The 21322-nt window shown below is 48.7% G+C and overlaps 1 protein-coding gene across 5 annotated transcripts in view; it reads left to right on the forward strand.

Annotated features, from left to right (window-relative positions):
- CBFA2T2 (CBFA2/RUNX1 partner transcriptional co-repressor 2) overlaps nt 1-19866 on the forward strand; it is a 383740-nt gene extending 363874 nt beyond the window's left edge. For all 5 annotated transcript variants that reach the window (XM_086932380.1, XM_086932381.1, XM_086932382.1 and 2 more), the window contains exon 11: nt 18653-19866. In XM_086932380.1, the coding sequence (XP_086788506.1) occupies nt 18653-18928 (276 nt within the window). In that variant the 3' untranslated portion in view covers nt 18929-19866. The remainder of the gene's footprint in view (nt 1-18652) is intronic.
- Nucleotides 19867-21322: the final 1456 nt, after the last annotated feature.

Consider the following 21322-nt stretch of genomic DNA (forward strand, 5'->3'; position numbering starts at 1 on the left):
AACGGTTTGTTATCTATTGCAACAATAACAACCCCCTTGATTCTTCGGTGCAAAAAATCATCTGTTATCTCTTACACTTACAGCAATCTGGACTAGCCTACACATCCATTTGCTTGCATCTAGCAGCAGTAGCTGCATACTTGCAAAACAGACAACACTTATTTCTATTCAGAGTACCAGTGATTAAGGCCTTTATGAAAGGATTAAAGAGTGATACCACCAAGAGTCCCACTTGCACCAGTACGGAACTTAAACATAGTCCTTGCAAGGCTAATGGGTCAACTATTTGAACCAAGGCACAGGTGTCAATTAAAATTCCTCTCATGGAAGGTTTCTTTTCTAATTGCAATCACCTCGCTAAGGAGAGTTGGTGACCCTCAGGGCCTAACTCTACAAGAGCCTTTCTTTCAACTTCACAAAGATACAGTGGTTCTTCAAACTAACCTCAAATTTCTTCCTAAAGTAGTTTCTGCTTTTCATATCAATCAATCAGTTGAGTTACCTGTGTTCTTACCTCAACCTGATTCTATAGCAGAACGAGCTCTACACACAATAGATGTTAGAAGAGCTCTACTATATTATGTGGAAAGAACAAATACATTTTCGCACCACACATAGGCAATCTCATATCTAAATCAGGTATTGCAAGATGGATTGTGAAATGTATCCAAACATGTTATGCGAAAGCAAAAAGAACCTTGATAATACTCCCAAGAGCGCATTCCACCGCAAAATAGGGCCTACTATGGCCTTTTTGTGGAATACTCTACTAGCTGACATCTGTAAGGCAGCAACATGGTCTACACCGGACACATTCACCAATCACTATTGTGTAGATGTGTTAGCGGGGCAACAAGCTAATGTAGGCCAGGCAGCACTTAAAACACTTTTTAGAACACCTGCAACAGCTACAGGCTAACCACTGCTGTGGGTGTATACTTTCGTATAGTCTATGCAAAGCATATGATCTAGAACTCACATGCCTTGAACGGATAATGTTACTTACCAAGTAAACATCTGTTCTTGGCATGTAGAGCTATAGATTCACATGTGGCACCCGGGTACCTGTACCTGTTGCAGTTTCTTACTTTACAATCATACGCATCGACATCTGTATTCTACACTTACTACCTCCATTCTCACCCTTTTTGTGAAAACAATCTAACAATGGAGACGATGCCCATGCGCACTATCACCGAAAGGAGAAGTCACCTTACCTCGTGACTGAAGAGACTTCCTCAAAGAAAAACAGCGTGCAAACATCCGGACCCAACAATAGATGGCAGGAGAATGCAAAACTTGTGACTCTACAGCTCTATTTGCCAAAAACAGATGCTTACTTGGTATCATGCCCTCATTGGTTTGAAAGTTGGCGCCAAGTTCCTTCTCTCATGCTTGCGTATAGGATGCATCTTGAAGATACCAGCCACTCAGCGGCCGTAGGAGCAGGTCTCTCTGATGGCAGGCAAATATCAGGGCAGTTCAGGGGGCATTACAGCGTCTCTTTATTTAATAAAGGTTGGCCTGGTGGCAAGCAGATGGGAGCGTATGACGGAGGGCTTGGGAGCCTTTTTAGAGTGCAACCCCCCACCTTGACGCTCCACCAATTATTCTTAAGAGAAAGTTAGGATTTTATACTCTTCTCCTTATTGCTTCTTTACTTTCTCAACTGTATATTTAAAGCTATATCTCGGAAATGTTGATAAATGTTGAAAGTCTTTGTTTCTGGACTTTCTTTTCAGCTGAAAAACTTTAGCATGTTACCTGGAGTGGACACTTGTCATCACTATCCCTAGCTGAGCTCCAGAAGCTAGCACGCTTGTTTTCTATCCTGGAAAGGTTTATTTAGTCCGTCAAGATGTTCCTAAGTTATTATACCCATTTCAAGTTGAGAAATAGCTGTCGAAGGAATATTTATTTACAGTTCCACCGGTCCATGAGCTTCTTGCTGTGGCAGTGCGATCATCATCAAGTTGTGCTCCCAAAGGCAGAAGAGATGAGAAGGTTTCTGAGAGATGCTCTCTGTCGTTAGTGGAGACACCTATGATTTAACAGCGTTAGTGGAGACACCTAGCCTTTAACTAATATACAGGTAAAAAAAGGAGCTTTTGGTGACCTGCCGCCCAACGATACTCTTGCCCGGCACCTTTTCTTCTCGATTAGATTCTGCAGTACATTTCAGAAGAAGTAATGATATGTTTGCAGCAGGTCTTCTTTTGTATCACATCCTGCATATACTCCTGCCATAAATTGTTGGGTTATGATTAGTGTAATTTGTTAATCTTCGAAGTCCATTTTGGTTTGACTGTACATGAAATGACACATTGCTGTATTTCCTGAAATCCACAATGCATCAGGACACAGGCTCCACCAAAGACCGTTTTCTTTCATGCATCCTGCATTCATTTAAACCAAGACGTGGAGATTTTTTTTTTTTTTAAACATGGGACTTAATTTCTCACATCGACGTACATTGAGGCAAAATGAAATTCAGACTGGAGACAGCTAAAATTTAGCCATTTTTTGCTTATGAAAATCTGAACTCTGTTGTCTGGATTGGGCCTGTTGTCATGTATGATCTTTTTCAGAGTGCTTGATGGTGCTCCTCGAGAAACCGGGCACAGAGGGAGAATTTTGACAAATGGACAACTGCATGCAGTTGGACAGCAGAAGTCTAGTTTTGAAAGATTGTTTTTAAACACTGCGTTCAACTTCCACACCGACATTCCAGGTCATGTCACCTATGAGAAAGACTTATTCAAAATGTTCTGACATATACCACTATAACATCTGTAACTTGTACATTGAGGGTTTTAGACAAGTTTTTAGAGTGCAAATAGGCAATTTTGCAAAGGAGGGCTAGACGTTGGCCAAAATGTCACAGAATGAATCTGTTGAGTCAGTCACTGCAGGGGTATAAGAAGAATTTAAGGAAGACTTTGAAACCGGAAAACCAAAGAAGCGGATACTGAATATTAAACGCAGAGACCCAAGGAACCCCCACCCACCCATGGGATCCTAACACAAAGACCCAGAAAAATTGACCTAGAACATAGAAATCAGAGACCTAGAAGAGCCAAAGCAGTCATTTCCTCTAAGGAAACAACGGAGCTATCCCTAACCTACAACACTCCACTCACAGCTACCCCTACAGCCAAGATTCAAGTGATCACCGGTTTTGGAAGAGACCACCGCTCCTCGAATTCTCCAAGACCTCCGGCCCTCCTTACTCCCATTCCCAGAGCCTCCCCCACAAAGAAGCACTACCAAATGCATGCTCATAAATTGTAGATCAGCAGTCAAACATGCAACAGAACTTGCGGAAACCATCCTCTCGCAGACATAGACATTGCGTTTATAACTGAGACTTGGCTAAACAAATTCTCCACACCAATCCTAGACATGTTGGTGCCCCCAGGCTTCACTATCATCAACAAGCACAGAAATTACAAAGACAGAAATGACCAAAGAGGCGGAGGCATAGTAATCATACATAGGAATACCATTGGCATCTCAGAAAAGGACTCCTTCAAGTACAGCTCCATCGAATGTCTCACCACCAACATCAAGATTAATGACAATAGAACAATTCTCTGCCATCTCCTATACCATCCCCCAGGCAACACGTCCACCTTCGGGGAACACCTGTCAGATATGATTGCCCACTGCTCACTCGGCGATGCAAATAACCTAATTCTCGGTGACCTCAACGTACACTGGAATGAGGCAAACAATCCACTAATTTTGACCCTCAACAATCTTCTTCTGGACAACAATTTGACTCAATTCTGCTCCAAAGAAACGCACAAGAACGGGGCAACCTTGGATGTCATTATAGCTCAAAATGACACAGTGACGATTGACCACTTCCTCCCCTTAGACTGGTCCGACCATCACAACATCCTATTTCACACCAACCAAAAAACTCTTCTCCAGCCCCCCTTTCTAGACCCCCCCCAATGGTCCAGAAATCGAACTCCGATTCCTTTAACAGACCTAGATACAAAGATACATGCACTCCTCCCTAGCTTCTCTGATCACCTTTCAACAACGTCACTTACCTCGCACTACACCTCAAAGATGACATCCATCCTCGATCTAAAATTTAAAAAAAGCAGGAGTACTCCATCCAGATCTTGGTTTAACTCTGACTTTAACTCTGAAAAGAGACAACTAAGAGCTACAGAGAGACTATGGAGACACAACCCCTCAGTCACACACCGCGAACAACTCATAGAAGCTCGTGGGAAGTACAAAAAACACATTGAGAACGAAAAATCCTCATTTTTTTGCACTGCACTAGATAACGCAAAAAACAGGCCTAGAGAACTCTTTAGCATCATTAGACAACAAACCTCCAAGCCTGCTACCTCCGCAATGCAAGCTTCCAAAGAATTATGTGATAACTTTGAAATCTTCTTTGAGGAAAAAATTAACAAGATCGAACTTTCACTTGAGATCAACATCAATACCCTCAGCAAGATCCCCCTGCCCGAGATCAAGGACGACCCATACAAACCTTCTTCAAAATCGTGGAAATCTTTCAGCCCTATACATGAAGACGAGATAGTCAACCTGATCTCTACATCTAAGCCTACCTCACACGCTCTAGATCCTCTACCGCCTCAATTGACCAAAAAGCTTAAACTCTCCCTTGCCCCGCTGTGGTGCAAGATCATTAACAGTTCACGGCAATCCGGCATCATCCCGGAATGCCTCTAACAGGGGCAAGTCACGCCACTGCTAAAAAACAGACCTAGACAAAAAAGATCTGAACAACTACAGACCAGTCTCAAACCTACCTCTTCTAGCTAAAATCCTAGAAAGAAGTGTGCTCTTGCAACTTACCCAACACCTGGATAGCATCAACCTACTCAACACCAACCAATCGGGCTTTAGAAAGGGATGTAGCACTTAAACCGTGATCCTCAACGTCATTGATGACCTGCACAAATCATTGGATGCGGACAAATGTTGCCTTATCATTCTCCTAGATTTATCAGCAGCTTTTGACACAGTTGATCACATCCTCCTCGTTAAGGCTCTTCAAGAAAGGGCAGGTCTAGATGAGGTGGTCTTACAATGGTTCTCCTCCTTCCTCCAAAACCGACTCAAAGAATACAAATTAAAAACTGCTTGTCTGACCTACATCAAGTTAGCAAGGGAGTTCCCCAAGGATCAGTGCTCTCCCCACAACTTTTTAACATTTACATGGAACCACTCACAACCTTACTCAGAAAAGCTAACATCCCCTTTCACCTTTATGTCGATGACACACAGATCTACCTGGAAACCACATCCATTGACGACATTCAGAGACTCAATGACACGCTCAGAGACGTCCAACACTGGCTATCAAGGAACCACCTAAAACTCAAGACAAGACTGAAATACTCCTCATCTCAAACAAAGAGAACCCTCAAATTACAGAATGGTTACCTGCAATCGATACACTCGACGTAAACATCACCCTGGCAGATTCTGTAAAATCATTAGGCATCACTTTATGTATTAAATATTTTATTGAGCATAAGCAAAAAATGCACCTCATCGATTTCTGCAAGGGCCGCCACCAATCTAGGGAGGCCGAGATCAGCGACCCCGCGGATACCCCGCATAGGGCCAGCGGATACGTCATCTTATTAACACAGCAAGCCGCCTACAACCCAAAGGGCCGGCCGCGTCTTAAGAGGTGCTACAACGGTGCAAGCTGGTCAGTGCTAGTGCATTGTAAGAAAAACGAGAATCAAAGAACTGTAAACAACCCCGCCACCCACCCCACCCCAGCCCACCCTTCTCCTTGTCCATTTCCGGGATCTAGCTATAGGCCGTGAACCACCCTCAACAGTCAGAGGGTGCCACGTGCATGGGGCCTGTGCGCTTACGGGTATGTGATTTGGGGTCCGGGAGAGGTGTTTCCGCCAAGCGGAGCAGACGCAGGTAGCGTGGACAGCTCACCTCCCGAAACTCCCCGGTAAGCAAGGCGAGGAATGGCCGCCAAAGCTCCGCAAAGTCCGCCCCCCTCCCCGATGCTGCCAGCGATAGTTTCTCCATTCCCAGGATCGCCCACAGACGGTGAAGCCACCCCAGTTGTTGCGGAGCCTGGGCCGCCCTCCAGTGCGCCACAATGTTCTGGACTGCAGCCCCAAGTGCAAGCGCGATCAGGCGCCCGCGCCAGGATTTCAGAGGATACATGAGTGCGTTTGGGAGGCCTAGTAGAATGTACGCTGGGAAGCGCGGCAGTTGTGTGTCTAGATGTGCATCTATAAGATCCAGGATAGGGTCCCAGTAGGGGCGCAGCGCCTTACAGCTCCAAAGCAGATGTTCCAGTGTCCCTAGTTCCCCACATCCCCTCCAGCATCTGTCACTGATTCGGGCATCCCAGTGGTGTAATCTCTCAGGGGTGTGGTACCAGTATGTTGCTACCTTCGTCAATGTCTCGGTAAGGCCAGTGTGGTGCGCCGAGTGTCTGGCTCTATGGTATACCCCCTCCCATTCCTTCCTAGTGAGCTGCCTCCCCAAATCCCTCTCCCATCGGGCCTGGCCCGCATTGTATGTGTGTGCCTGCGTGAGTAGCAGCTGCTGATAGAGGTCCGATATCAGCTTCTTGTCGGAGGTGCGTGTCAGCAGCCATCGTTCATAAGGCGTGAGGTGCCGTTGGGCTCCGGGCTGGACCGAGGGATGGAGCACCCAGTGGCGTACCTGCAGGTACTGCAAGCGTTCTGATTCGGCCACGCCGTAATCCGCCTTGACCTGCTGGAACGACATTACGCCCTTGATATCGAACATGTGTCCTGCTGCGCGGCAGGGTGTCGTCCGCCACGTCGTGAACGTGCCGGAGTCCAAGCCCGGTGTGAAGTCAGGGTTCTCAAAGATAGGAGTCATGGGTGAGGGGAAGGTGGTCAGCCCCTTGGCCACGGCCACTCTATCCCACACTCGCAGGGCGGTGCTGGTGATTGCAGAGGCGTACAGGTTAGGGGGACGGTGTCGGCGCGGGAGGAAGGGCACGCCTTGGAGGGTACGGCCGGCCACTGCCTGGTCGAGGAAGAGCCAGTGCTTACCGGACTCCAGCTGGAACCATTCCACAAAGGTGCGCAACTGAGCCGCCTGGAAATACAGTGTGAGGTCTGGCACACCGACCCCTCCGTTCGCGGGGGGTAGGGTGGCGAGGGTGTGCTTGAACCTGGGTCGCCGGCCGTTCCAGATGAACCGTGACAGTTCCGATTGCGTTTGTTGGAGCCAGCCCGTCGGGGGGTCCAGGGGGAGCGTCTGGAACAGGTACAGAATCTGCGGCAGCAGTGTCATTTTGACTGCGGCGATTCTTCCTAACCACGACAGCGTGAGTGGTTTCCAGCGCCGGAGCTGTTCTCGGAGTTTGCGGGTGAGGGCCTCGTAATTGGCCCGCGCAGTGTCTCGGACAGTAGGAGCCAGGCGAACGCCCAGGTACGGGACGGTTGCGTCCGACCATTGGATCTGGAATTCCGATTTAATCTCGGCCACCACGTCCGGGCTCAGCGAGACATTCAAAGCCTCAGATTTGGCTTCGTTGATCTTGAAGCCCGAGGCCAGGGCGAAGGTGTGCAGCTCCACGAAGAGAGCACGCAGGGATCGCATCGGGTCCGTGAGGGACAGCAGGACGTCGTCGGCGTACAAGCTGATCTTATGCGTGTCGGCCCCAAATTTAATACCTGAGATGTGAGCATGTTGCCGCACCCTCTGGGCCATCGGCTCCATGTATAATGCGAATAGGAGCGGCGACAGCGGGCAACCCTGGCGCGTACCTCTGCCAATGTCGAACCTTGGGGAGGTGTGACCATTCACCCGTACCGCGGCGTTGGGCCGGCGGTAGCAGTTGAAGATGCGGTGGCGGAGTTTCTCTCCAAAGCCGAAGTGACGGAGGGCCTGGTCGAGGTATGGCCAGTGTACTCTGTCGAAGGCCTTCTCCGCATCAATGGTGAGCAGCATGCAGCCGGGCTTGGTGCGCGATCCGGCCTCAATGAGGTGCAGCACCCGCTTGGTGTTGTCGCTGGTCTGCCGTTGGGGGATAAAGCCCGCTTGGTCGGGGTCTATCAGTTGTTGCATATATGGGGCGATGCGGCTCGCTAGTATGCCAGTGTAGAGCTTCAGGTCTACGTTCAGTAGCGATATGGGTCTGTAGGAGCCGCAGACTGCCGGGTCACGACCGGGTTTGGGAATAACAGAGATCGACGCCTCCAGTAGGTCCGGGTGTACGGCGCCAGGCGTGTCGAACGTGTTGAACAGATCGCGCAAGAGGGGGGCAAGCTGCTGGCAGAAGGTCTTGTAAAACGCCGCGGTATAGCCGTCGGGTCCCGGGGATTTCCCGACCTTGAGGCGGGCAATGGCCGAGATGACCTCTTCCAGGCCTATGGGCCGCTCCAGGAAGTCCGCCTGGGCTTGGGTAAGGGCGGGGAGGTCCGCACCCCGCACATAGGCTAGGCCGGCGTCCGGATCTAAGTGATCCGCGTCGTAGAGCGCCGCATAGAAATTGCCAAAAGCCGTCGCAATCGCTGCGTTTTCTGTGACCAGGTCGCCACTGGGCAACCGGAGCGAGCGCACCTGTTGCCTCTGGGTTTGCGCCCGAAGTCTACTCGCCAGCAGTCTCCCACAGCGGTCGCCACCGGTATAGTAGACGTGTTTGAGGCGCATTGCGGCGTATTCCGCCACATCTTGGTCCAAGGCCGCTAGCATTTTCCGCTCAGCGCATAGTTGACGCCACGCTCTGGCTGCCCCTGTGCGTTGGTGCATCTGTTCCAATTCCGCCACGCGCTGGGAGAGCTCGGCACGTTTCAGCTCCCTCTCTTTGTTGTTGGCCGTGGCGATGGAGATGATTTCCCCGCGTAGGACCGCTTTGAGGGCCGCCCATTGGGTCGCTTTGGTAGTGTCGTCATTGGCGTTGTGCTCCAGGAAACGGTTAATCGCCGTCGTGAGTCGGGCCTGGGTGTAAGGCAGCTGTAAGAGACCGTCCCGCAGCCTCCAGCGCCGTTGTGGAGTCGGCATCGCTCCCACCCGAAGCGTCGCTGCCACCGGGGAGTGGTCCGAGAGCGAGGCTGGCAGTATCTCCACGCTCTCCACTTGTAGCGCCAGCTGCGAGGAGCCCAGAAAATAGTCCAGCCTCGCGTATGTTTTATGCGCCGCCGAATAGTACGTGTAGGCGGTGGTTTGGGGGTGTGCGTGCCGCCAAAGGTCGATGAGGCCCAGGTCCGTCAGGTGTGCGTGACCCGCCGCCGTGAGCGCCCCTACTTGACCGGATTTCTGACCCGAGCGATCCGCCGTGTTGTGAAAGACAATGTTGAGGTCCCCCCCCAGCAGCAAGTGAGTGTGTGTGGTGGCTGTAACGGTCTCTAGAGCTGTATGCAGGAACTTTTCCTGACCCTCGTTCGGGCCATAAACAGAGCCCACCAGCAAGGTGTGGCCCGCGATTAGGAAGCTATAGAGTAGGAGCCGCCCTTTAACTTCGGCCTCTTTTTGGAGGACTTTCCCCTCAAAGGACTTAGCCACTAGGATCGCCACCCCTGCAGATTTCTTCGGGGAAGAGGAAAAGAACTGCCACGGGAACGCGCGGGATTTGAGTCTATGCTGGTCGCTGCGCACAAGGTGTGTTTCCTGGAGAAGGCAGATATCCGCCTTGGAGCGCTCGAGATAGGATAAGATCGCCCTGCGCTTATTCGGGCTGTTGAGTCCCCGCACATTAAGCGTAAGCACTATGAGGTGTCGTGGCATAACAGGAATCGTACAAGGAAAGCCGAGCCTGCCCGGCGGCCGGGATTGTGGGCCCGCGGGTCGCGAAAGTCACTGCGCTAGGGGTCGCGGCCGAGCACCACTTGGCGGCTGAAGCCCCTGGACAAGGAGAACCCACCCGCCCCTCCCCCCTCTCTCCCCAAGAACCCCCCAACCCAAACTGCCCCCCCAATCGGAGCAATCGTCCCGCCTGAGCCCCCCCCCCTCTGTAGTGCAAACTCCCCCCGCTCAACACCCCCCATCCGTAACCCCCCCCAACCCCTTTCCCCAACAAGCAAAGAAACATGGTCTATCATTGTCCCAGGTCCAATCCCATGGCCGCTGGACCCGTGGTAAGGTAAGTCCGTAGAATGGGAGCAGTGGCGACGTCGCAAGCAGGTCCGCTCACTCAGAGTGCACCAATGCCGGTGAAAAGTCAGTGTCATCAGTAGGGAAGGCCAAGGAGCGCGTTGCACGCGCCCCCGCCGCCGGGCTAGCGGGGCCCGAACCGACTAACTCCTGCACCACCAGTGCGTTGCTCCCCCATCGGTCAGCCATTGTTCGCAGGCGCCAGGCCCTGTGCCACCGTCTCCACCGCCGACCTCTGCCCCTCCTCTATCTCCGTGTCCGCCGGGCGTCGCGGCCTGCGTCTGCGCCGCTGTTGCTGCCAGCGGCCTGGGCCCGCTTCATTAGACGATTTGTCCCCAGGTGACTCGCCATCAGCTCTCGGTACATCCAGTCCCAGCACCTGGCAGGCGTCTCGAAGAGTGCGCGGCTGGTGTAGGACATTGCCCAGCCGAAACACCAGTCGGAAGGGGTGCCCCCAGCTGTAGGAAATGTTGCGCTGTCTCAGCTCCGCCGTTACCGGCCGGAAGGTGCGTCTCTTCTCCAAAGTGAGTGCTGCCAGGTCTTGGTAAAGCACCGGGGAGTGCCCGCCGAAGGAGATCTTCTCCATGTGGCGAGCCTTGTTCAGGATTTCCTCCTTTGTCTTGTAGTCTTGCACGCACACCAGGATGTCCGGCGGGTTCGTCGCGTTGGCCCTCGGCGGGCCCGTCCGGTGGGCTCTGTCCAGGTGTAGGGGGGCGTCCGCCTGACGGCCCAAGACGTGGTTGAAGAGACCCTGTGTGAACCGGAAGAGGTCCTCTGTGTCCGGGGACAGTTTCACTCCTCTGATCCGAATATTATGCCGCCGGGAGCGGTTTTCCAAGTCCTCGGCGTGTGTCTGGAGGTCCACCTGCTGGTCGTGGATGCGAGCCAGTTCCTGTCGTAGGGCCTCTATTTCGGCGTCCCGTGTGTCGCTCTTGGTTTCCAGGTCTGCTACTCTCTCCCCTATGGCATCGGTGTCACGGCGGACCTCCCTGATCTCATCCTGAAGTTCCTTCTTTAGGGCATGAATGTCCTCTCGCAGGCTAGAGAACAGGGACTCCAAGAAGGACCGCGTGACTGGAGCTTCGGGGTTTGCTTCCTCGGGGGGCGATGAGGCCCCCCCCTTCTTGTCTGTGTCCGCACGGGGGGTAGAGCCCGCGGGGTCATTCCGCTTCCCCGTGGTGGGGGGGGCGAAAAGGTCCTTGATGGTACGGTCTTTTCTGGGCCTCCCGCCGGACATCTCGCTTCAGGGCCCTCAGGCTCGCCCCTCCGTCGGCTGCGAAGCAAGTCCCAGGCCCTCTGAGCGCCAACCCGGGTCCGGGCGACTAATGGTGTGGAGGCGGTTCCCCCGCGTTCCCCAAAATTCAGGCGGGCAGCGTAGCGTCGCAGGGCGCGGTAGGGGCGCAGGAAAGGCGTAGGGCCTCCGGGTCCAACGGCGAGGCGGGAAATGCCAGCTAGGGAGCCGCCTTAGGCATCACTTTAGACCCGAAACTGAACATGACCAAACACATTAAGATCCCTGCAAAGAGCGCCTACCTGAACTTAAAGCTATTGAACAAAATAAAACCTTTCATCCCAGCCAAGGACCTTAAACAAGTTACCCAATCACTGGTGCTATCCAGATTAGACCATGGGATCGCAACACTGTCAGGCTCAGCAAAGGCTGACCTGGCCCCCATTAAAACAACACTAAACGCAGCAGCTAGAATCGCCACACGAGTGAAGAAATTTGACCATATCTCACCCGCACTCAGAACTAAAATGGCTCCCAGTTGAAATGCGTGCCAGTTTCAGAACAGCCTGCCTCACCCACAAAGCCCTTCACACAGGCAAACCCGAATACTTGGCTTCTAAACTAAAAAAAGCCGGACAAACCAGGTCCCTCTGGAGCTCAAACACTACTACTCATCCCAATGAAAGCACGCAAACAAAAAAACGCAGCCCAATCCTTCGCAGGAAACGCGCCCAAAATCTGGAAAGCTATTCCCCCTCATATACGAACTATCTCCTCCTTCGCAAAATTCAAAGAGAAACTAAAAAATCTTTTCCTTGACCGGTCCCTAGCAAAAGGGCAGGAGACACAGAAGAGCTATTGACAATACCCACCGATGGGGGTGGGATACCCAGAGTACGGTCATCCTGATAAGGTACTACGAGTACGTATTGACACTGTTGACTTTCCCTCCAATACGCAAAGTGTTTACCTGATATTGTCTCGAGACTCTTGACACCTGTGCTGATATCTGCACTGTACTTACTGTGAATGTCTGTTTGGTGTTTGCATTTGAACGGTTGTGAAACGCTCCGATACCTCTGGGTCAGGCTAGCGCTATATAAAACTTTATAATAAATAATTTAAAAAAAATATAAATCCTGAGTAACTGATTTAGTTTAACATGGTTTAGTTGAACATGGTAACCTATTCAGGCTTTAGGCCTGGCATTTTAGGCTGGAATGTTCTATTGGAGCAGGACACAGATTTATTTGCCATGTGAAGGAGTAAAGTGGGCCAACAAAAGATGGACTGGAATGCAGCCACGAGTAATTAGCATTGTAAGAGCACGAATACAAGAACTGAAAGGCCTGTGCATCGATCAGGTTGAAGAAAACCATCCGTGATAGTCGGGCTCAATGTCATAAAATGTCTCCCGGTAGCAGCTGCATCCGGACATCTTCGGAGCAGATCCCAATGTCCAGCCGGAGCAAAAAGGTGATGAAGAAGAAATCTCCGTCTCCGAAGCAGACGACTCCGATGTCGAAGAGGAGACAGTCACCCCGGATCAGCGGTCCGTGAATACCGAAACCCCTCTCCCAAACCTAAGGCTCTGGTAACACCCTCACCCTCTGGCTCTGGTCGACCCCGGCAACATGTCTCAGATGCCCCGCTCTCAGGCAAGGCTATGAAACCGGAAGATAACTTCTGGCCCGGGCTCGAGCCAACCCCATTCCGGCACCAAAAAGTCACCTTCGGCACCGAAGCACCAGACCAAGGAGGTGCCACACCCTCCTTAGTCGACGCCAAAGGCAGCCTCCATGACGAAGCCCTCGGTGTCGAAACATACCAAAGAAACATTTGGTTCAGAAAAAATCTTCGGAGCCGAAAACTGCTTCAGAACCCAAAAAATCGTCTAAGCCAAAAACTCGTAGCACGAAACCTAAAGAGTCCAAGACCCCACAGAAAGCCTCAGAGATTCGGTCCAAAGAACATTTTGACCCAAAATCTTCGGCACAGAGAAAAGACATTTTACCCACACAACCTGGACCTGATTTTTTGGATCCAAAACAAAAAACTCTTTCTATTCCAGAAACTGGCAAAGTCGTCGCAGAGCCTCCAAAAAAGAGGAAACTGGACACTTCAGAGGAATCTGAAATACCCTTGAAAAGAAAGGAGATGAGTACTAACACCTCCTTTTCCTCCACCAGTTGATCTAAATCTTCTCATTTCTCCACCACACTCCCCACAACATGTTGTTTCACCTCAAATATCAGATACTGAGGATGATCATACCGATGGGGGTGGGAATGTAGATTCACATTGGGATGATGATGCACATACTATCCCACACGACGTATACCCTTGGGATGACTACAACACAGATCCCGACCCACATAATGACCCGGACCTCTATCCATCTAGGCCATCACCACCAGATGCCAATATTGGGTTTACGCAACTTATCAATAGGGCTGCCCAATACCACGGGGTACAGTTACATTCTGATCCCTTAGAGGATAATTTTTTACTTGAAACCTTTACACCCTTGCAAAAGTCCACGCACACCCTGCCAATGTTAAAAGACATGCTCAAACATGCCCCAGAAGCTTTTAAGGACCCTGTCAGAGCCAGGCTTCTAAACACCAGGATAGATAAAAAGTGTAAGGCAGTTCCCAATGACCCAATTTACATTAAAGGTCAGGTCCCTTTTGATTCTCTTGTGGTGTCTAATGCACACAAGAGGGCAAACTCCGACAGAGTACAGGTGACCCCCCTCCTGATAAGGAGTCCAAAATAATAGACGCATCTACAAAACGTATTGCGTCACAGGCTGCAAATCATTGGCAGATTGCCAATGCCCAAGATTTATTGGCCAGGTTCGACAGAGCTCACAATGATGAGCTTGAAACCTCATGGACCACCTTCCTGACCAGTACAAACAAAAGGCCAACGACCTTATACAAAAGGGGAGATTTATCACAAACACCTCAATTAAATGTGCTCTCAACCTGGCTGATACAGCATCTTGCGCCATTAACACTAGCGTTTTGTTGCGCAGTCACGCTTGGCTCCGAGTGTCAGGATTCAAACAGGAGGTACAATCTGCTATTCTTTATCCGCCCTTTGATCAAGAGCATCTTTTCGGGACCTCAGTTGACACATCTTTAGAAAAGATGAAAAAAGATACGGAAAATGCTAAGTCCATAGGGGCCTTGCAAGTCCCTTTCCCTAGAGGCTCTTTTCGCTGCTCCTTCTACAGAGTTGGCTCCAAAAACATTGGCCCAAACCATCCCTCTTTGTCCTATTAGAGCCCCACTCAAACATCCTCTAAAGGATACTTTCGCTGAGGTTACAAAGGCAACAATGGTAAGGGAAGAGGTCGCAGCAACAATAACTGCACCTTCCCTACCACCAAACAGTGACTTCCCTGCACTTCCCCCGATCATCCCACTCCTTTCGGGGGACATCTCTCACAGTTCCTATCTGTCTGGAATTCAATCACAACAGACAAGTGGGTAAGACAAATTATCCAGTATGGTTACTGCCTGGAACTCACCTCTACCCCCAAACATTCCTCCCAGACAACGTGCAATGTCCTCGGAACATCTAACACTTCTCAAACAAGAGGCTCTCTCTCTATTACAAAAACATTCAATAGAACCAGTCCCCTTGCCTCACCAAGGCACAGGGGTTTATTCCCTCTGTTTCCTAATTCCAAAAAAGGACGGATCTCTTAGGCCCATATTGGACCTCAGACCGCTAAACCTCTACATTCAATCGGATCACCTCCACTTGGTCACTCTCCAGCAGGTGCTTCCACTACTTCAACAGGGAGACTTTCTCTCCACTCTGGATTTAAAGGACGCCTACTTTCATATTCCCATTCACCCCGCTCACATGAAATATCTCAGGTTCGTGGTAGATGGTAAATACTACCAATTCCAGGTCCTCCCATTCGGGGTGACTACAGCACCCAGAGTCTACACCAAGTGCCTCGCAGTAGATGCGGCCCACTTTAGAAGACAGGCCATTCATGTCTTCCTTTATCAGGACAACTGGCTCATAAAAGCCAAGTCACACAGCAGCTGTATGCAACACACACACAACAATCCAACTGCTTCACGACTTGGGATTCACGGTAAACCTCACCAAATTTTATCTCCAACCGTCCAGCATACAACAGTATCTAGGGACTACAATAGGCACTTCAAAAGTTCTAGCATACCCTAATCCAGTCAGGATAAGCACCATACAACCTCTAATTGCTAAATTTCAGCCTCAACACTCACTACCAGCGCGAGTGTTCATGCAGCTAATCGGGATGATGGCCTCTTGCATTCTCATCATCCTGTATGCACGACTCTAAATGCGTCCCTTACAGGAGTTTTTGGCACGTCAGTGGAACCAGGCTCAAGGTCAGCTAACAAATCTGGTGTTGGTAGACGATCGCACCCATCGCTCTCTGCAGTGGTAGAACACACAAACCCTTTGCAAAGGGCGACCGTTCCTCAACCTGGTTCCACAGATAGTGCTAACAGCAGACGCATCACTCCCCGGCTGGGAAGCTCATCTTCAAACCCATATCATTCAGGGCATATGGACCCCTCAACAAAAACAATTCCACATAAATTACCTGGAATTGTTGGCAATTTTCCTAGCATTGACAGACAACATGACTGTATTACATACAAAAACAGGGGGACACACACACTCTAAAGCTTTCAGACCTAGCTCAAAGCAAATTGAGATGGGCCATTCCTCAAAACATATATCTCCTTGCAGAACACCTCTCAGGAGTACACAATCGGATTGCAGATCTGCTCAGTTGTCAAACACAGCATATCCACGAATGGGAACTTCATCCTCAAGTTCTCCTTCCATTCTTACAAATGTGGTGCCACCCAGAAATAGACCTGTTCGCCAAACACCAAAACGCTAAATGCCCAAGCTTCGCATTCAGGTATCCACACCCATTGTCTAAAGGCAATTCGCTATGGATGACCTGGTCAGACAAATTTGCTTATGCTTTTCAGCCTCTTCCACTCATTCCGCTAGTGGTTCGGAAACTCATTCCCTCACAATGATCCTGATTGCTCCAACATGGGCCCGACAGCCATGGTTCACAACCCTCTTGGAACTGTCAGTAGTTCCTCATCAAAACCTACGCCTCTCACCCAAGCTTCTCACTCAGAACCATGGAGAGATGAGGCTTCCAGATCCCAGTCAACTTTGATTTTGGCTACCTTAATCTCCTGCCAGACTGCATGAGCATCATAAAAGAGGCAAGATGTCCTACCACTAGAGCTTGCTATGCCGCAAAGTGGAAAAGATTTGTAATTTATTGTACAAATAACAAAACCGACCCACTAGATGCTTCTAATCGAAACATCATCTGTTACCTTTTGCATCTGCAACAATGTAACCTAGCATATACATCCATTAGACTACATCTTGCGGCAATAGAAGCCTATCTCCAAAACAGACAACACTTGTCTTTGTTTAGGGTACCAGCTTTCAAGGCAATTATGGAAGGACTTAAAAGAATAATTCCACCTAGAATTCCACCCTCTCCAGGATGGAACCTAAATGTGGTACTTACCAGGCTCATGGGTCCCCCATTTGAACCTATGCATACATGCAAATTACAATTTCTCTCCTGGAAAATAGCTTTCCTGGTTGTGATCACCTTTATCAGAAGAGTCCGTTAACTCCAGGCATTAACCATACGGGAACCATTTCTACAAATCCATCATAACAAAGTGGTTCTTAGGACTAACCCAAAATTTGTACCTAAAGTTGTCTCTGCTTTCCACCTTAATCAGTCTGTAGAACTCCCAGTGTTTTTCCCCTCTACCAGACTCAGTAGCAGAATGGGCCCTTCACACACTAGACGTGAAAAGAGCGATACTTTACTACATTGAAAGAATATAATCGTTTAGAAAGACTAAACAACTTTTTGTGGCTTTCTCCCCATCTCATAAAGGCAATCCTATCTCAGAAACAGGATTGCAAGGTGGATTCTTAAATGCTTCCAAATTTGCTATGCTAAAGCCAAACACATCTTAACCTTTCCAACAAGGGCTCACTCCACATGTAAACTAGGGAAATCCATGGCATTCTTAGGGAACATTCCCCTAGATGACATCTGCAAAGCAGCAACTTGGTCTACACCACACATGTTCACAAAACACTATTGTGTAGACGTGCAAGCAAAACAAAAAGCTAGTGTGTGCCAAGCTGTATTAAGAACACATTTTCAAACCACTGCAACAGATACAGGTAGCCACCGCTAACGAGTTAACTGCTGTATAGTCTATGCACAAGTATACGATCTACAGCTCATATGCCTCGAACGGAAAATGCTACTTACCAGTACGTATCTGTTCATGGCATGTAGAGCTGTAGATTCGTATACGCCCACCCACCTCCCAGGATGCCTCTATCTGTTCCAGTACTATCTTACTCTGATATATTACACATGGACATCCTTTTTCTATTTCTTACTAACTCCCATTGTATCCCTCCATGGCAAAACAATCTGGAGATGGAGTCGATGCCCATGCGCACTATCGTCCTAAGGAAGAGTCACCTACCTTGTGACTACAAAGACTTCTTCCAAAACAAAAACAAAGTGCAAACATCCGAGCCCAACACCAGATGGCGATCCATGCACAATTGTACGAATCTAATTTTTCCTGGAAAGTAAGAAAGCTGGAGGTAGGAGGGGGTGCTGACCATCAGGAAGAAAAGAAATGAGTGACTTGGGAGCCAAGCACTGTTAAGTAGGAGTAAGTAATGGGTGGGCTCTAAGCACTTTTAAGATTGATTTTTTTCTTCATTACAAGAGTTTTCACAAGCGCTGTGCAGACAGAACCTAAAAAGAGGACTAGCAAAATAATTCTGGACCCAACCACTAGATGGCGGAATAATGCACAGAATATGAATTCAAAAAGTTCTTCAAGCTGCAAAACTGCTCCTACTGGTAAGTACGTTTTTAGTTTCCATGCAAACTGCACCACTTCCACGGTACTTTTAGGAGTTTCATGGTAGTGTTTTTGCAGTGGCGTTACACTGTGGTTTCTGGCAGTCATCGTAGTAAAGTCATTTTAGAGAGAGGTCCGTGGTCAGTGCCTATAATGTCTGAAACAAAACCATCTAAAACCAACTACTAGCAAGCTGCAAAGCTAGTTTACCAGGTAAGTAACTCACTTCATTCTTTCTGGACCCCACCGACTCGTGAGATGGGCTTCTTTTGAAATTGAATGTACTAACAAACTGTGCAAGCTATTTACATACTGGTATAATAATTATGCTGATTTAAATCTGTTTCAGAATTGCTGGAATTGTGGTCGTAAGGCCAGCGAGACATGCAGTGGGTGCAACATTGCCAGATACTGTGGCTCTTTCTGCCAGCATAAAGACTGGGAAAAGCATCATCGGATCTGTGGGCAAGGTTGGCAAGGCCTGACCAAAGCTCCTCCTGCGAACACCGGGAGATCGGATGGTCCGAAGCTCTTAGAGCAGGTGTCAAGCCCTCCCTTAGCGAAGACATCCACAGCCACATCCCGTTCCTCCACCCCTGCCTCCATCGACACCACTCTTCTTTAAGGGGAGCTCCACTGCAGTGAGGATATGTTCGCCTACGTGTCCATTTCCGTATGTTACAGCCGCTAAACACATAGGTTTGGAGGTGGACTGCCATGTGACGAAACAGGGGATTTTACTGGGGAGTAGGAATCCTCTTATCTCTCTTAGTTTGAAGACAATGCCAGGGAGAAATACAAAAGATGCAATATAAGACAGATGTACAATTATTTTAAAATAGAAATTCCTGAAGTGTTTGTGTTGTATGTAGGTAATCCCTAGGCACAGCACTGTTCCTTGGCAGAATGTGTGAAATCTCCTGCATTCATTCAGCAGCTGCATACAAATCCCTTAGCACCGCATTGTTCTTTGGCAGACGGTATGTGGAATCCCCTGAATTCATTACAGCTGCATTCAATCATACTTTTTAAAGTGAAGCATTGTAATAATATGGTGAAATGTTGTAACCGTGCAGTCCAATAAACCAATGATATTCTGTCAAATGTTTTAATGCACAGTCAAGTGATACAGTGGAAGGCCACCGATAAGATGGCAGCAGTCATTTTAAAAGGTCACAAGAAGTGGTTCAAATAAACTGAAAGTAGACAATGAAAAAAAGGATGGTACTTTCACACAACAGCCATATGTCTACCCTGCACTGCCTGATCTGTATAGCATTAGTATCACTCACGCCTTATTTCAGTGGTGCTCTGCCCCTCTGTTGTTAAGATCCCGCAGCCACCTGGGGTGCACACTTTTTGCAGATTTCTCTACCCTGTTGTTGCTGATGCGTGGGTACTCTATTGCCCACTCTTCTGGCTGCACAGCATATTCGCCATCGTCCCCTTAAACATATTCAATTTAGCATTTGCCAGGTTTTTGCAGTAATTGATGGTTTACTTTTGTTTTGAAAAAATTGTTTTCTAGACAATTACAATTTTTAATTAAATATTTTTTTTTAATTGTGTTGTTTGTGTGTGGCTTTATTGTAAGTGGCATAGTTTTTCGTCCATATTTCTTTAACATGATGATAAAGTAGGTTATCTGCAGCAACCTAAAAAGCGTTTTCTGTTCAGCTCCTTTTCCGCACCTTTACTGTCCGCATTGTTTTTGATGTCCAAGGAACCCGGACATTAAACATTCCTTCAGTAATTGTACTTGATACAAATGTCCTGACCTGAGGTTATTCCATTGTAATTTATATAGCTGCTCCATTATATTTGTGAAGCCGAATATCTAAACATATTCTGCTATGAATCCCTTCAGGAAATTCTCTTTGAGTTCGAGACCATGCAACCTGTAGATTAACTTCAAAGGATCTTGTCAATACAGAAGGATGGATTTAGGAAGGGAAAGCACATTATAGAGACCAGGTAAAGCCATCTGTAATGCAAGTACCAGGGAAAAACTCGGGTGGGTAGAAATCAATGTTCATAGCATTTGTGGCTGTATATTCACCTGCTTTGCATGTTCTGCTATCTAGTTTTGTGCTCAGAAGTTCAACTTCAAAGCAATGCGTTTACTCTGACTTTTTAGGCCTAGCTTGACAATTGGAATTCGAAAGACAACTGCGGAACCTTGTCCACACATTCTCTTTCTTGGCAACCCACAGTCAATGACCTTTGATACCCATGACCAATGCTTGCACACCAGCTGATGATCTTCGACCAAACACACATTGTATTATCAGAGAAAGCTTAGGGGAGGATATGAAACGAACACCCTTCCAATTCTGCTCTAGGTGCAACACCAAATAACTATAGTGCATGGTGTCTTCATTGTCTTCAACCTTTACCTTGACCACCACAACACCTGCGACTTCTGAACTGTCTCCCACTACAAGAACATCATTGGGTAACAGTGGAAGAGATACGTAAGCATTACAAGAAATAGTGGCAACAGTCATTTGAGACCCCAGTATCTTTGGGGAAAATAATCCTGTTGAGGCAGAGAAAAAGAGGCAGCCCACTCTGGCGTTCCGTTAGCAGAGGGTACACGCAGCTCCGAGACCATTTCCTCAAACCTCTCTGATGGCAAGCGCAATAAATCTAAGGCTTCAGCTCCAAAACCTTTTGGCCTTCAAACCAGAAACGTCTGCAACTCAAGTGCTGATGCCCAATGAATCTTTGTTCCTAAAAGAATGCCTAGACCACTGGAGTCTGGTGTGGAGCTCTGAACTGAACTAGGAAAGGCTGTGTCCTACAGGTCCGACTCCAACATCTGTTACTAGTCGACCTTGAGTCCAAGCCTCATCCCCGCCAAAAGTGTTTAGCCTTGGTGGCAGGCAACTCCACTCCAAGTCATCAAGCATCCTCCATCAAACGCACATTAATGCTGAAAGCTTTGCCAAAATTAGCCCTGAAACCACATTCATTGCCGAGATTGGACTCTGTCGAGGCCCTGATGTTCTTACCGTAC

Source organism: Lissotriton vulgaris, chromosome 7 (genome assembly GCF_964263255.1).
Source record: "Lissotriton vulgaris chromosome 7, aLisVul1.2, whole genome shotgun sequence".
Lineage (NCBI taxonomy): Eukaryota > Metazoa > Chordata > Amphibia > Caudata > Salamandridae > Lissotriton > Lissotriton vulgaris.